Genomic DNA, 16,054 nt, shown 5'->3' with positions numbered 1-16,054 from the left:
GAGCCGCGACTCCAGTTGGGACTCCGTTCGACCTGCCCATGCCCCGCTGCCCGCAGCATCCCCAGTATGGAACCATGTCGTGGGTGCCTGCCCCTGCAGGTGCAGCGAAACGGCTCCTTTCTGTGCAGGCTAATGCATCCGCGAAGGAGGATAGTGTGGTAATTCACAGCAAACTATCGTCTTCTTCTCAAGTAAGATCCGTGATGCCGTCAAGTTGGTCCTACCGATTCTTTTCGGTATTTGACTCTGGTCTACCTACCGGCCAAAATCATCGTCAAGATGCCTCCAGCATCATCACCAAAAATCGACAACCGTGTCCCTGGAAACCCAGTCGGGACTTCCCGGGCCTATCACAATAGATCAAAACTTCTCTTTCCTGCAAGCCATGCAGGTCAATCCGGCAAATTATCCTAGATTAAGCAGCCAAGGTGTCGGGTCGTTGTGGTGGTGGTGGTTCGAGCGTGGTTCCTCCGTGGTGGGGGATGGCGCAAAATACCCATGGGTCCTGTTTCGGAGAGACGAAGGCAAGGGGAAGGGTGCCGGGAACAGAGATGCCCATGTCCCACTGAGTGGTGTCTCTGCCCAGACATGCAATGGTGGTGTCCTAATTATGCCCAATCAGAGAGCAACACAAGCAAGGAAGTGCGTGATTCATTTGGTCGATTTGCAGCTCTTGGGTAGGTTCCGGTCTCTTGGAAACTGCCCGGCGCCCGCCCCGGGGGAAGTGTTGAGGGGGTGATTGATGGGATGTTCGGAAATTCCCCCAGCCAAACGGGTAAAATTGCTGGTCTCGGCGGGCAGCGCGGGAGGGTGGGGACAACGGCCGCAACCCACCGATATCCATAGCTTCTGTTTCTGTTTCTTCTCTAGCAGTCTAGCCGCTCCGAATCATGGTCATGGTATCCGCACAGCAGTTCGCTGTCGTTCTGTCGGGTCTGGTATACTTCCCCACTCAGGACAACTCCTGTCGAATCACGGCGGGGGGCGTATGACATACATGTGGTGAGCAAGGTGAAAATAGGCTCACCGCATTAGCGTACATTGGTCATGAGAAAACATGTGTGGTAAGCTGTCATCTTGGGTAAGCGGTCTAGTTCCGCCACCCTTCTCCTGCGTGGTGCTTGTCTCACACATGTGGTTGGCCTCTTCATGTTGTGTTGACAGCTCAAAGCCCTTTGACAGGAGAGATACCACATTGGCACTGGCAGCACAAGATCCGTGCGTTCCTTAACATCGGGAAGGATTCAGACATGACGCGCATTATCCAAAAGAAGAACAAATGTTGGTATCGTGCATGACCGTGAAACAAATAACCTCCAAACAATCCCAAATACTGTCCATCACGCCGGTTTCTGTCCGTAGATGATGTGAAACGGCATATACAACAAGCAGCTATTGTCCTTGTATGCTCTCCTAACCTCCATCAGCAGCATCTCCACGTCCGACTGTGACCACCCAAGCCCTCTTGTCAAGGGACCGAGAGCAATTGCCTGGATGCCGTCAAGCAAAATAGTCCTCCAATACAATCCCACCGTTTTCAAGATCCTGTTCTTGGGCCACGTCCCAATGGGTATCTGCAGCACCCTCTCCGTGACATTGACAAACCCAGCGTCACGCATCTTGTTCGCAAGTTTGCCCCCGGCAACGGCGTGGAAGTCGACACCGAGCCGTTCTAAACCCTCGTTGATCAAAGACCAGTACCGCGCGATAGGATGGTTCGGCGGCATCGAGTCGTTTACTGAAATCGGAAAATGATACACCTCTTGCATTTCAAACCAACCCCCGGGCCTCATGCATCTATTCCTTTGTCAGCCAAATCTCGGTTTTCCACATCTTGTAGGAAACTTACTCCTGCGCCCGTCTCATCAACCTCGGCCAGTCTTTGATGGCCATAACCGTGTGCCTCGAGTGGATATAGTCAAAATGATTACTCGGGTGCAACCATGGGCTCTCCACGTCGTCAATCATGAACTTGACATTGGGTGGGACCCAGTCCGGCTGATGCGGACTCAAATCCACCCCCAGCACCTCGGCCCCCACAAACTCATCCGCCATCTCGATGGCCCATATCCCCGTCCCCGTCCCAATATCCAGAACCTGCTGCGGCCTGTCAAGGGGCGCAAAGAACAACTTCCCACAAAGCAGCTTGACCATCTGATGCTTCATATCCTCCCTCTGCTGCTCCACATCATCGTTAGGGAAGTTGTACATGCCCTCCCGGAACTTGTGATATCTCCGCCCGTTCTCGTAGATGAACTCCCTCACACTATCTGCCAGTGACGTGGAGGCCGTGGTGTTTGTGTCAGAGCCATAACCGTCATCAGTACCCAGGTCGTCGGAATCAACAATGATACTGCCTTCTTCTGCCTGCTGTGCAGCGGTTTGGTCTTGATCTGTGTCCTCGTCGGAGTCGCTGTCCTGGTTGTGGTGGGGCAGGTGCTGTATGGGAGGAAGCTGGATGGGTGGTAGGGTCAAATCTGCCGAGTAGGCAGTGTCTAGCGATTCTGAAGAGTTGCCGACATGGTAATTCTGTGCTAGAGAGAATACCGAGCGGTTGCTTTCGGTGGACAGAGAAGGCCTTCCGAGGTCAGACGAAAGACTGTCAAATGAGGCTCGGCCAGGCAGGTCATGACCCTTTGTGCTGTTGAGGAGGTCTTGGGGTCCGGTCAAGGTCAGTTGAGTGGTAGTGTTTGAAGCCGCGTTGGATGAATCCGATGGTCCATCTTTTGGCTGGGCTATACCCTCATGCATTGGACCTGGCAAAACCGGCGTGGATGGCTTGCCCTGTGACTGAACCATCGTGCCGTCTTTTTTTTTTGAATGAACAGCGATGACGAGCGTACAACAATGACGAGCAACTCGTCGTCTGGGTGGTGCGACACGGCAAAAAGCACTCCAGGGATAAAATATCGATTGTCGGGTTGGCCGGTGGTTGCTCACAAAGACAGAGCCGGCGGCAGGAGACTGAACACTTGTACCTGAGTTAGGTTGAAACAGAGATCTGGGATCGCGAAAAGAGGACCGTGTGATTCTTATTGAAAGAAAGACAGGCGAGTGGACCGCCGGGGGTCCAGTGATCTCCAAGCTTGGGGTAGCTCGTGGCTGCGGTGGGGGGTGGTGCCTGGGTTTAAGAACCGAAGTGACAGGCTCTGTTCAGGGACATCCCGACCGCTGGTAGGGAGGGCGAAAAGAGATTGCAGATGCAGGATCTCGGACCCTAACTGGATTGTCGGGATACCAATCAGATTGGGAGAGAAGACTGGAAAAACCCCGTCTGCTTGTCAGGTGCAGCACATGGATAGATGAGCTGGTGGCAACGGGAGTGCGCTGCTTTCAAAGCAACGGGTAACCCGTTCCGCCCGCGAAGAAGAAGATCTGTTCATCATACACATGCTCACAGGCACTCCGTACACATATACAAGCACCAAAACCCTCCGATATACTTTGGTTTATCTTTGGTCCAAGATCTGGGTCAACCGGACATGCATCGGACACCGAACGAAGGATTTCTTCCATTAGAGAGTTGTTGGATTAGAAATGGAAGGGGCCTGGAAGCCTGTCTCCCATACGAGGGCATGGCCCCACCCGGACTGTTCTTTGTCTCTGTCCGTGCCTTGCAGCTGGGGACCTGGAAGGTACCTCTGTGATCCTGGTGATGACTGATAGAGCATCAGCCACATTGTGTGGCTGGAAAGCTGCTGAAAGGTGGGGCTGGTCCTAGCTCCAGCCTCAAATGAGCTGCCAAGCCCAGCCTCGTGGTAGGCAGAGCGAACTGACGTGGGCTGGGCTGGAGACTGGGGCTTGCCTTCAGCAACACCACTCGACATCAACCACAAGCCACTTCAAGACAGCCATTTTCTTTTCCACGAGACCAACTTTTTGCCTGCGCACAGCTCCGAAATAGCATTCGACAACACAGAACGCACCAGATACACTAATCCATCGCACTTCTCACAATGGCGGACGCTGCGTTCAAGCCTGAGAAGGACTACTCCAAGGAGGTGGACCAGCAGCTTCCCGAGGCTGAGCAGCTCGCAAAGGTACTGTGTATTGGGTGGGTTCATCATTGCATTGTATTTTCACTGACGTTTCCGCGGGAAAACAGACGGATCTCCAGGGTGCTATCGAAAAGCTGTCTATTCTTGAGAAGCAAGCCCGTCAGGCATCCGATCTCGCCTCCACATCCCGAATCCTCATCGCCATCGTTACCCTCTGCAAGAATGCCGGTGACTGGGCCCTCCTCAGCGAACAGACCCTTATCCTCTCCAAGAAGCATGGCCAACTCAAACAGGCCATCACCAAGATGGTGCAAACCGTCATGGACTTCCTCGACCAGACCCCCACCCTAGAGATCAAGCTCTCCGTCATCGAGACCCTCCGTACCGTTACCGAGGGCAAGATCTTTGTCGAGGTCGAGCGGGCGCGTGTGACCAAGATTCTGTCAGACATCAAGAAGCAGCAAGGCGATCTAAAGGCGGCGACGGATATTCTGTGCGAGCTCCAGGTCGAGACGTTTGGGTCTATGGAACGTCGGGAAAAGACCGAATTTATTCTGGCGCAGGTGGCTCTGTGCATTGAAATTGGCGACTGGACCCAAGCCGGTATTCTCAGTCGTAAAATCAGCACCAGATACCTGGCGCGCAAGCCCAAAAAGACACAGGAGCAGCTTGACAAGGAGCAGCAGGAACGTGAGAAGAAGGCGAAGGCCGGCGAAGAGGTGCCAGAGGTAAAGGAGGACGATGTCACAGATCTCAAGCTTCGGTACTACGAGCAACAGATCACGCTCGCCAAGCATGACTCCAAATACCTGGATGTTTGCAAGCACTACCGACAAGTGCTTGACACGGAGACGGTGGAGGAGGACCCCGTCAAACTACGAGCTGTATGTTTCTTCTTCGCCCACTGTTGGTAGTTTCACAAGCTGACTCTTTATCAGGTCCTGCAAAGAATCATCTACTTCATCATCCTGGCACCATACGACAACGAGCAACACGATTTGCTCCACCGCATTCACAAGGACACGCGAAACACCGCCGTTCCGGAGGATGCTGAGCTCTTGGAGCTCTTTACGGTACAGGAGCTGATGCGGTGGCCTCAAGTATCCAAGATGTTCGGCCCCCATTTGTGCAGCACCGAGATCTTTGATTCAGCCGAGGGACAATCGGGCGATGAGAAGGCGTTTGGCAGATGGCAAGACTTGCGCAAGCGTGTGATTGAGCACAATGTGCGCGTGGTGGCCAAGTACTACACCCGCATCCGGATGGGCCGTCTGACACAACTCCTGGATCTGACCGAGGAAGAGACGGAGAAGTACATCAGCGAGCTGGTGACATCCAAGACAGTGTATGCCAAGATTGACCGGCCTGCCCGCATTGTCAACTTTGCCAAGCCTCGCGATGCTGATGATATCTTGAACGAGTGGAGCTTCAACATGAAGAGCCTGTTGGGTCACCTGGAGCGGATTGATCACTTGATCACAAAGGAGGAGATGATGGCTCGAATTCAGCCAGGCGTGAAACAAACTAAGAGCAAGCCTTCGAGGCGTTAGAAGGGTTCAAGGCGTTTGACCCCTCGCGAATTCGAATCTCCAAACTTCTCTCTACTTGGATTCCCAGTTTGGGCGGGGAATGGATGCTGGTGACTCTTCTTTGGAGAAGGCAGGGAGTTGATGGCAGCGAGAGTACATCTCCTAACATATCAATCATGGTATAGAATGAGGAGGCGCCTCAGATGGCATGCAGGCCCGCGTTTTATGCTGGAAACACATGCGGTTGCGAGCACACCTGCGGTCCCGGGTTACACCTGCGGTCCGGGGTACACATGCATACCGAGGTTGGCATCAAGTCTTAATCCGAACTATCGAATATGATAACGAGACTGGAGAAGAATCGAACCCACCATGCTGACTGCTGCTGTTTTGAAGACGTATGCATGTAAACGGGATCTGACTGGCGGTCTCGGTGTTGTTTTACTGTAGAATAGCGCAGCAGCACCCAACGGGGATTTAGCGAGATTATAATTACTCTGGCCTCATAGTATATGTATGTCCAATGCTCTTTGGAATGTGATAAAATGTCATTTCCTGTGTGATGGGTGGAGGTGATAGTTGTAGTGGAGATGGAAATTGAGCTTGGTGGTGGTTGGCAAACAGAGCAATGACATCATCGCTTCCGGCCTGGATGTGTTTTGGTCGTTGCCCTTTGACTTTACCAAAAGCAACCTCCAAAAACTTCAGATGATTTTTTCTTTTCGCGAAGTGGATGTTCCCAAAGTAAATAGACAGCCTTCCTACTACTGCTACTGAAAATGCCAACCAAGACACCCAAACCGTTTGTTCACTGCGTCGGCAATCCCGACTTTGAGCCGGAGAAGGCGGTGGGTGATCACGACAGGCATCAAGCTGCCTTGAAGTTGTTGGAGGAGAAGAATGATTTTGAAGGGGCGGTCAGGTTGTGGTTTGGTCTGCCGGAGGCGGGGAAGGACGATTATGTGTATCATGCTTTGGCTAGTGTGACGCTGGGGCAGGTGCAGAGGGGGGTTGAGATGGGGGCAGAGAAGGGGCTGCATGGGTGGTACGAGGGGGCGAAGGACGGTGAGGTATATTGTGATCATCCCTCCCACCCTTTTCCAGCCCCTTCTCCTCCACGACTAGCTAACACCCCCTCCAGACACCCCTTCCTCCCCCGTCAACAACGGATATAGCCGCCTATACAAATCTCTTCACTCCCTCCCTCTCCCCATCCTCGGCGCTAAAGTCTTTTGTTTCCAACGCGAGGAAATCTTCCATCCGAGCCTTGGTAGCGGAGAACTTATCCTCAAAACGCTACATTAACCCAGCATGGCCCTCCCTCCAAATCCCCAGGGTCAAGAACGTTGCATCACTGCCATTAAACCCGTATCTTGACTTCTGGAGATGGACCTGTCAAAACCTCGAGTGGTGCGGGCCGGTGGGAGGTCAGGGGTTGAAGAGCCACTGGGTTTTGCCGGTGGTTATGCACCATTTTGGCTGTGTGGTTCCCAGTTATGAGAGTCTTTCCATTATCAAAACCCTAGCCGTGGAGGGGGTTAAGAAGAACAGCGATAGCACAGCTGACGGAAATGACAATATTGGGCCCGAAAATGGAAATGGGAACGGGGCGACGAACGGCAAGAAGGAATCCAAAAAGAAAGCCAAAAAAGAAAAGCCACCACCGCTCAAGATTTTGGACGTGGGCAGTGGGAGTGGATATTGGAGTTTTATGCTGGGGCAGTGTGGGCTGGAGACTGTGGCTGTGGACAATATGCAGAGTGAATGGTATGTTGCCCCTTACCCATCCATCCATCTTCCGCCAACCAAAAACACCTCCCCTTCTTTTATAAGCGACACACTGACTGCCCTGATTAGGAGAGTCACCTGGCTCAAAGACACCCACCTGACAACCGGCACATCCTACCTCCACTCCCTTCCTGATTCTCAACACAAATCCCACATCCTTCTCCTTGTCTACCCCATCACGGGACCAGACGGCTCTGGTTCTTTTACCAAGGATCTGATGAAAGAATATCAAGGTGATGTCGTCGTTGTGGCCGGGACTCAAAACAAGAACGGGTATACTTCCTTCGGCAGAGGGAAGGGGACGATGGATAGTTTCATGTTGGAATCGCAAGAACAGAGGGGAAAGTGGGAAAAGGTGGTTCAAGTGCCTCTGCCTAGCTTTGCCGGGAGGGACGAGGGGTTGTTTGTTTACGTTAGGAAGAGGTAGTATAAAGTTTGATGCGGTGGGGGGATGGGATGAAATCCGCAGAGGTTAGCTGGGACGAGGTGGAAACAACGCTTTTTACACACTAGCGTCAAATACACCTGACTGAATATCTACACTCATTTTCCAAAACTTCACATCATCACCTTATTTACCTTCCCTTCTTCCCACCACCACCACCACCCCCCTTCCCCTTCCCGCCTTTACTCTGGCCCCCACCACCACCACCCTTCTTATCCGCCCCTCCCCCCAACATCCCACCCCCGGCCATGAGCGTCACCTTCCCAACCGGCACCACCCCAAGCACCTCCTCCACCTTGACCCCCTTAATCAGCTCCACCTCCCTAGGCCACATCTTCTCCCCATCCTCCCCCTTGGGGTCAACAACCCCCTTTTTGCCGGCAGCCAGCTTCCACCTCTCAAAAATCTCCTTGACCGCCTTCCCCTTCTTCACCTGCCCAGGCTGCAACTTGACCTTATACTTCAACTTCCCCAGCGCACCCCAAGGTCCACAAACAGGCACAACCTCCAGTATCTCATCCCCTGGCATCGGGGTCCCGACAAGACTGTCCAACGGTCCTGCATCGGCCTTTTCGTTCTCGTCGAGAATATCCACACCTTCTTCAAGCATCATCTTGCGGATTTCTTCGTGCTTGGCGATTTGTGCTTGTTGCCTCTCTTGTTGTTTGCGCCGTTTTTCCATCGCGGCGAGGTGGTCTAGTTCTTTTTGCTTCTTTGCCGCTGCTTCGGCTTCGGCCTTTTTGCGTGCAGCAGCCACACCGAGGAGTTCTTCCATCAAGGCGCGGTCTTCTTCGTCTTGGTTTTTGTATTTTTGGGCAATCTTTTTGGCTTTGGAGCGTTGCCCGCGTTTGAGGGGTCTCTTGTTGGGTTGGGGTTGGGGTTGGGATTGGGAGGGGGTGAAGGTGCCGGTTCTGGAGGGAGTTCCGATTTCTTTTTCTTCCTCTTCGTGGTCAGACTCAGAGTCGGAATTGGAGACGGGGGTTGGTTCGGGTTCAGCTTGTTGCTTTTGTTCTTCCACGGGGGCGATGTCGAGGTTGGAGAGTTGGTCTGATGGGGGCTCAGGGGCTTCTTCATCTTCGTCCTCGGACTGGGGTTTACCGCTGGACTGAAGAGGGTTGGATCTCTTTTCGTCTTCGGGGCCGTCGTCGTCTCCGTCGGTGCCAGAGTCTTCGTGGTTGTCTTGCTCTGGGGCGGCTTCCTTTTCGGTCTCCTTCTCGGGCTTCGATGGGGGAGCAAGATCGATATCGCCGTCGTACAGCCTATGCTTGACATGCTTTGCCTTGCTTTCCTCTGATATCCTGAACATCAACCCGAACCCGAGCATCAGAAGAGCCGGTGGCAGCGGGTTTTTCTTTCCCCTGACCATGAAGGACCCGGCCGGGAGGTACTCGCCCGTCGGAGCAGACTTGGACACTTGATCGGCATTCACCCACCACGCGCCCATCGCCGCCTTGCTATCCCACGCACTCGAGCAGCACACCGACAAACTACCCGCCTGAGCCAGTGTTGAAGGCGGAATTGGCGCATCAGGGGTCTTGGGGCTGTTCTTGATAATGACGGTGGATGCACCGTGCATATCGGCATGAACATACACGTCACCCTTTTTCAAATACCGCTTGTACAGAATCTCATTCTGCTGCGCATCTCGCCCACCGAGCACGAGATAGCCATCTGAGGAGATAAACCAGACAAACTTCTCAAACCACATCTGCTTCCTGATCAGCTGCAGCACAGGCTTCTCCTGCTTAAGCCCCTTCCGCAAGTCCTCTGTAATCTTTTGCTCGGCACTCTTGAGCGCAATAACCGACTGCGCAACGGTCTTCTTTTCCTTGTCGGCAGCGGTCCTCTTTTGCTCGTAGTATTCCCGAGCATTGTTCCAGACGGAGAGTTTGAGGTTGATGTCGATTGCCAATCGCTTATCCGGCCCCTTGGCCTTCTCAGGTTCGGGAGCAGCATCAACGACCTCTTCGTCGGTATCGTAGTTGAATTCCATATCTTCATCTCCACCTGCCTCTTCCTTCTCTTCCTCGCCAAGCAACAGGGTAATTGTGCTCTCGGCGAGATTCACAGGTAGCTTGATGATCTCGGCCACTGGGTTCCCTTGCGCCTGCTCTCGCTCGACAAGCTTGTTGATGTTAACCCAGTCCATGCCCTGCTCAAGCAGCCCATTCACCGCATCCATAGCCTCTTGAACACGTTCAATATTGGCCTCAATAGCGGCAGCCTTGCGCAAGTTCAACGTCTGGAAACCCACCAGCCCCTCGATCCTCTTGGCCTGGTCCTGACGGGCAGCATCCAATTTCCTCTTGGCAGTAGCTTCGCGCTCCTGCAACTTGGACTCAAGCTTCTGTCCCTCGAGAGAAGAGAAGAACTCGTCAACCGTCTTGTTGTACCCATCAAAGGAAAGTGTTGTCAGCCCCTGATCATCCTCGAACTGTTTTGGAAGGAAAGGCTGGAAATCTTCATAGAGCAGACCCCTAGGCTTCTCTTTCTGCGTCTCCCCTTCAGTCTCCGTTGGTGGCTGCTCGACAGCACGCGGATTAGGCTTGGCAATGATATATCCCGTTGCCCTGGGCGAGCTCGTCACCTCGTCCAGCACCGCCCTCGCCTTCTCCAACGTCCGAAACAGAGAATCCAGCAAAGTCTCGCTCTCCAGAATCTCAAGGGGCTTCGCGGCAGAGTTGAACTCGGTTAATCGAAAGACGTGATCAACCAGCACAGGGGGCAACTCGGTGATGGTAGTTGCCAACCCCCTCCTCAGCTCGTCCGCCCCCTTCTTCTTTGCCTTTTTCGTAACCGCATGCTCCGCTGCCGTCTTCAACGCAGCTCTCAGACGCTCTTTTGTGAGCTCCGGGACGCCGCCAAAGTTTTGTCTGTTTTCGAGGGTGTACTTCAGCCCAACCCGCTGTGGCTCTTGTCCCTCGCCTTCGGGAACATTCCGCAACAGGGCGATGATGGTCAAGTCGGCATCGGTAAGGATGACGTTGCCGCTGGCGAAGAACTCGAGGTATAATCTGTAGGCTCCGTCGGAGAATCGAAACTCGATAATTCTGTCTGTGCCGATCTGGGAGACGCTGGTGACTCTCCGGGTCTTGAGGAACTTGCGCAGGCGGGCGACGAAGGCTGAAGGGGCCGGGGCGGTGGAGCGGGCAAAGTCGGTGAGGTGGCAGCGGAAGCCGGATTCGATGAGGAGCTGTTGGCGGTTGTCGGGTTTGGCGAACTTGAAGAGGAGGATTTTGGAGTTGAGGTCGTAGATGTTGGCTAGGCGGAGGCTGACGAGGGCTTCGGAGAGCTCGTGGGCTATCACCTGGAAAGCGGGGTCAGGATGCGTGTGAAGAGAATATAGGGGGGGTTACACACACCTTTACGTCCAAGGACGAGAATCTCTGCTTCATTTTGACTATGTTCTCTGCGGTTTCTCAGCTTGTGACAGCGATATCCGGGGCCGAGTTGGAAGTTTGGTGCAAGCTGTGGAGGGGTAATCAAGGTGGGGGTAAAAGTGCACCTGGCACCTTCGACGTCTGCCAAGCTTCTGTCTCTTCGGCCTGTGACTGCGACGGCAAAGCTCTTCTCAGATCCTCTTCTTGTCAACAGCAGCAGCAGCCTTGCTGGTTTCGAGAACGCAGGTAACGAGGATGGGGGTTTCTTTCTAACCAGTATTGACACAGGCACACCTTGTAGATGACGGCAAACACGAAGACAGCAAGCAGCCCTCCGACGATAAAGGCAGCACCTGATTGTTGCCAGTGTGGTTGAAGTTCCTCCTCCATTGGTGCTGAACATATACAGGAATATTCAGACAAGACAACACACGAGACGGAAACTGATCAATTGAAGCAGTGGAAAAGTTGTTACGATGGTGCTACAATTCGTACCTTTACGCTATGCTGCGGACAGCGGTCTGTTGAGGCCCATGGCAGCCCCCTCGGTCATGATTAAGCCACCAACCGGGGTTGCGCAGCCGTCAAAAGTTAAATCCTGACACTCAACGGGAATGAGGTTGTTGAGTTTGAATCTCCAGCTCTTTGGGCTCGAGATCTCCAGCTTGCAGTTGCAGCATGGAGAGCCACCAATCCGCCATGATCAAGCCAGAAACGCCATGTTGCATATGCTTAGTTTGTCCAATTTCCCAATTTTGCATCGAAATCGATTGATGGTCCGGAACGACCCTATCACAAAACTTACCATAGCAGGTTGAAGTCAGCCCGGACTCCAGATCCAAAGTTTATTTCCCCGTCTCTTCCGGCACAGGTGCTCCGGGGGACTGATTGTGAATTCGGATCCGGGTCATCGGTCGGTTTTCGGGTCGGGTTAACGGGTTGTTGAACTGATCAGACAACTCTCAACAGGTTCAAGTCGACAGACGGCCGGATGCCTGAACAACATAGGTAGAGCAAACGACGATGTCGACGACGTCGCAAGTAAACAAGGTCCCAAAGTCCCTGAAACCCCGACGGCGGCTGTTTCCCCTGCGTCGGCTCCGTCTTCTCGCATCGCGCATGTGACGGCAGTTAATGGGTAGGATCGGACTGCTCGGCGGCTGATCCCGCAAAGGGGCGGAGCAGAAGACGCAAAAGGAGGTCAGTTGCCGGGACAACTGGAAATGGTGTGCTGTTCCCAGTGGAGATTTTGGAGATGGCCTCGGTAGCGCATGGGGAGGAAGTCCAGCTTTTTGACTTTCAGGCCTCGTGTCGTGTCAGCTCCCGGCTGCAAAAGCAATCGGCTTTGTGGGGACGGCGCTGGAGACACCTCGGGGATGGCGGCGGTCTGGCAGATGCCATCTGTTTCGATGACAGCCTGACAACTGATAGCCGGCCGGCCTGTGCGACATCGATACGAGGACCGGGAGACATCAAACGAGACGAATAAAATTGTGCATTAAGTCGTGGATGGCTGGAACTCCCCTATCGACCCAATGGCCTTCTCCCACGAGCTCTCAGACGGGAAAAAGAGGCTGGGACGGGACACCCCCTTGATAAATGCAACAGCCAATTGTCAGACGAAGCTGCTGGTGATCTGCTCTTCTCCTTGGCTTGCAGCCGAGGAAAGTAAAAGGGAGTTGCTCCCGACCTCCCCAATTGCGCACACCACGGCCCCAGAGCCCCCACCGCGTCCCCAACCACCTATCAACGATGCCGGCACAAGCGTGTGTACGGCGTGGGCGCCCGGTCCTGGCTGGCTAGTCCGTCTCCCGTCAGCCTGTGGGTGTGGTCGGTGGCGCCCTGAGATGCACGAAGCTGCAGGAGGACGGGGGTGGACCAATTTCAATTAGAGACAGCTTTGATACGACTTCTGTTTGTGTCTTCTCATCAATTGAGAGACCAGTTCGAGCCATTGACGCTCCAGGTCCATGTTCTGCCCTACAGGAGGCCCGGGCAACCCTCGCCCATCACCCAGCAAGCGCTCTCTGCTACCCCCGGATCTGGAGAGGCTGGAGAAGCGCGCCTTTTTCTTTCTGACGTCTCATCTCCAGGGGTCAACCGCGATCGAGCTCTGTGCTTTCAGCTCCCAACGAGACAGCTCCTAGCTCGAAATGGCTGGACGCGTCCCAGCTCCCGGTCACGGCCGAGCAATCAGAGACATGCTCGTGGGGCCATGGCTCCTCCAAAAAGAGGGTCCGCTATCCCCCATTGGTGCAGGATAAACAACTCGCAGGCCTCTTCTCCACAAAAGGTAAACAGAGGGCTTCCAGAGCTGGTTGGAACCACCCCCTGTGGTCACACATCCTTCTCGTCGTCGACGGTCCCCTGCCAACCGGCCAAGGTCGACGTTCAGAGCCCGGAAGCGCTCCGCCCCATGCGTATTTGAACCGCGCTCGCTCGAGCAGCTGTGCCCTCCTGGTCTTGATCTTCTTTCCTTCCTCATCCTCCACTCAGAGTCAGCTCAAGTCATCACCATCATCTCCATCCATTCCCCGCCCTCCCTTTCAAAGGACTCGAACAGAAACCAGAGCACAGAAGACGGGTCGATTCACAGACCGCCTTCTCATCTCCTTTCTTTCGACTTCTTTTCTAGGAAGTTAGCAAGAGATATCTTCTTGTCGTACGTCAAGAAGATTGTTTCTTGCGCCCAGTAAACCGGCAACCTGGACTTTGAAGCCCGCGTCCCGGTCCCTTTCAGCGTCTTCCCGTCTGCCTACAGGGAGTCCGAGACCGCTACCCAGACCAAAACCCACGAGGAGATCAAGATCCAAGTTCCCCCAGCTGGACGGATAGGTCAAGACTCTTCTTTCACCGCCCAAGCCGCTCTCCCTGCCCCCCCGCCCCCCAAGGTCGTCGAGGAGAACCGCTTCAAAGAGGAGGTCCGCATCACCCGCAAGGAGGAAGAGCACCGCCGTCCCGTCCCCGTCCCCGTCATCAAGAAGGAAGAGTACCATTTCCACGAGGAGATCCGCAGGTATGTTTTTGACTTCTCTTTCTGTCGCCGGCATCACCGTCACCGTCAATTTGTTTTTCTTTACCGCCCCTTTGGCCTGGCCCGCCCCAATGGCTGATCCCCAGCCTCCTGTCCCGGCTCGGATCTCTTGGGTGTGGATTCCCCGCTGGAGCCTCAGAGCAGCCATTTTCCTCGTTTGTCCTGTTTTGCTCCGCTCTTCAGCCCACCCCCCCTGGCCGAGCTATCGACCCTAGGGCACCGCCAAGGTCTTCGGGGCCAGGGGGTTGGGGGTTGACCAAGCGACGCGAGGCCTTCTCCCACAACAATATCTGGCTCAAGGAAGACACATTCTCTGCTCTTTCCTTTTGCTGACCACATCTTTCCTTTGCCTTCTTCAGACCTCAACCACCCCCTCCCGCCTCCAACTACCTCGAGTCTCGCATCGAACTCGACCACCGCCACCGTCCTCACAGCTCCGTCGTCGACCTTGCTGAGAGTGAATTCCGCGCCCGCACCCAAGCCAACTACCGCAAGGAACCCACCGTTGTAGCCTCCCCCAGCTACGACACCACCGTCGACCTTCCCACCCGTCGCCCGGTCTTCAAGTCCAGCACTTCCATCGGTGACAAGTTCACTGTCGAGGCTGCTATCACCCGTCCCGCCAAGAAGGAATCTCATTTCCAAGTCACCGACACCACCGTCGACTTCCCCCGCCCCCCTCGCATTACCGCCCCTAAGAAGGAGGTAAAGCTCTTGGACGACAAGCCCTACACGCCTTCCACCGTTTCCACCACCACCACCAACAACATGGGTTACTACGATGAGGACAGTGAGTATCTCCCCGCCCCTTTCGCCCTTGTCCTAGCGTCTTGTCTTGGTGGTGCCCCTTGATGCCATCTCTCCCCATGCACACGAGAGTGTCGACATGTGAGCGAGTACTCACTGTGGCCCCACCAACATACAGACCGCTACCACTCCTTCCGCCAGGAGGTTCACAACAAGCTCCACAACAAGTTGCACAAGTTGGCTGACAAGCTCCACCACCATCATGAAGGCCACGTCGAGGCTGAGGTCTCTTCCGTCCGCCGCGGCCCCGCTGCCGCCCCTGCCGTTGAGAAGGCTCCCAACACCGTCACCATCCCCTGCCACCACATCCGCCTCGGTGACATCCTGATCCTCCAGGGCCGCCCCTGCCAGGTCATCCGCATCAGCACCTCTGCTGCCACCGGCCAGCACCGCTACCTCGGTGTTGACCTCTTCACCAAGCAGCTCCATGAGGAGTCCAGCTTCGTCTCCAACCCCGCCCCCAGCGTCGTTGTCCAGACCATGCTCGGCCCCGTCTTCAAGCAGTACCGCGTCCTTGACATGCAGGATGGCGCCATCGTCGCCATGACCGAGACCGGTGATGTCAAGCAGAACCTCCCCGTCATTGACCAGTCTTCGCTCTGGAACCGCCTCCAGAAGGCTTTCGAGTCTGGCCGTGGCTCCGTCCGCGTCCTCGTCGTCACTGACCACGGCCGCGAGATGGCTGTTGACATGAAGGTCGTCCATGGCTCCCGCCTCTAAGGGGGTTTCACCACCTCTGAAAACCTGTTTTGGAATTACTTTTTGGCTTAGATTGTCGCGATAAAAAATGGTTTATCTAATGTCGTTTCTTGGTTAATGTCTTGTTTGCCGAGAGGCTTCATTGGGTAATCTATTTTTTGGTAGGAATATTTGCTAGGATATATGTGGATGGGCAAAGGGATTCGGATTATTATGATAGTGCTGGCTTCAGGAGGGCAAGAACATGTCTCAATGTTCTTTCTAGTACTAGCCGTGTATATGAATCTGTAATGGATGATGATGATGGAGAGAATCTTTTTTCTTGACCGATGCTGCTTGTGATTGTGATGTAAATGGGATTGACTTGCCTCGGG

General features: G+C 54.4%; 5 protein-coding genes across 5 annotated transcripts; 3 read left to right on the top strand and 2 right to left on the bottom strand.

Annotated features, from left to right (window-relative positions):
• Positions 1-1,340: 1,340 nt before the first annotated feature.
• Positions 1,341-3,529, bottom strand: QC763_117040 (uncharacterized protein; the record flags this gene model as incomplete). Its single annotated transcript, XM_062908281.1, has 2 exons — positions 1,850-3,529; positions 1,341-1,797 (listed from the first exon to the last, which is right to left on the bottom strand). The coding sequence occupies exons 1-2, from the start codon at positions 2,797-2,799 to the stop codon at positions 1,341-1,343; spliced, it is 1,407 nt and encodes a 468-aa protein (XP_062771359.1). The 5' UTR covers positions 2,800-3,529.
• Positions 3,444-5,548, top strand: RPN5 (proteasome regulatory particle subunit; the record flags this gene model as incomplete). Its single annotated transcript, XM_062908280.1, has 3 exons — positions 3,444-4,040; positions 4,106-4,882; positions 4,937-5,548. Exons 1-3 carry the CDS (start codon positions 3,957-3,959, stop codon positions 5,546-5,548), a joined length of 1,473 nt encoding a protein of 490 aa, XP_062771358.1. The 5' UTR covers positions 3,444-3,956.
• Positions 5,549-6,306: 758 nt separating this feature from the next.
• Positions 6,307-7,869, top strand: QC763_117020 (uncharacterized protein; the record flags this gene model as incomplete). Its single annotated transcript, XM_062908279.1, has 3 exons — positions 6,307-6,597; positions 6,669-7,294; positions 7,385-7,869. The coding sequence occupies 3 exons, from the start codon at positions 6,307-6,309 to the stop codon at positions 7,740-7,742; spliced, it is 1,275 nt and encodes a 424-aa protein (XP_062771357.1). The 3' UTR covers positions 7,743-7,869.
• Positions 7,870-7,890: 21 nt separating this feature from the next.
• QC763_117010 (uncharacterized protein) lies at positions 7,891-11,359 on the bottom strand (the record flags this gene model as incomplete). The annotated part of the gene is made up of 2 exons (XM_062908278.1): positions 11,123-11,359; positions 7,891-11,067 (listed from the first exon to the last, which is right to left on the bottom strand). Exons 1-2 carry the CDS (start codon positions 11,153-11,155, stop codon positions 7,891-7,893), a joined length of 3,210 nt encoding a protein of 1,069 aa, XP_062771356.1. The 5' UTR covers positions 11,156-11,359.
• Positions 11,360-11,964: 605 nt separating this feature from the next.
• On the top strand, positions 11,965-15,780 carry HEX1 (woronin body major protein). Its single transcript, XM_062908277.1, has 3 exons — positions 11,965-14,156; positions 14,534-14,964; positions 15,100-15,780. The coding sequence occupies exons 2-3, from the start codon at positions 14,943-14,945 to the stop codon at positions 15,699-15,701; spliced, it is 624 nt and encodes a 207-aa protein (XP_062771355.1). The 5' UTR covers positions 11,965-14,156; positions 14,534-14,942; the 3' UTR covers positions 15,702-15,780.
• Positions 15,781-16,054: the final 274 nt, after the last annotated feature.

The sequence above is a fragment of the Podospora pseudopauciseta genome, chromosome 1 (assembly GCF_035222475.1).
Source record: "Podospora pseudopauciseta strain CBS 411.78 chromosome 1, whole genome shotgun sequence".
Lineage (NCBI taxonomy): Eukaryota > Fungi > Ascomycota > Sordariomycetes > Sordariales > Podosporaceae > Podospora > Podospora pseudopauciseta.
The sequence above is the reverse complement of the archived record's forward strand: the minus strand, read 5'-3'. Positions and strand labels throughout refer to the sequence as shown.

Excerpts from the sequence above, each read along its gene's own strand:
- HEX1 (XM_062908277.1), top strand. The coding sequence starts at position 14,943 with ATGGGTTACTACGATGAGGACA. Across the intron at positions 14,965-15,099 it reads GGGTTACTACGATGAGGACA|ACCGCTACCACTCCTTCCGC; the intron begins GTGAGTATCTCC and ends ACCAACATACAG.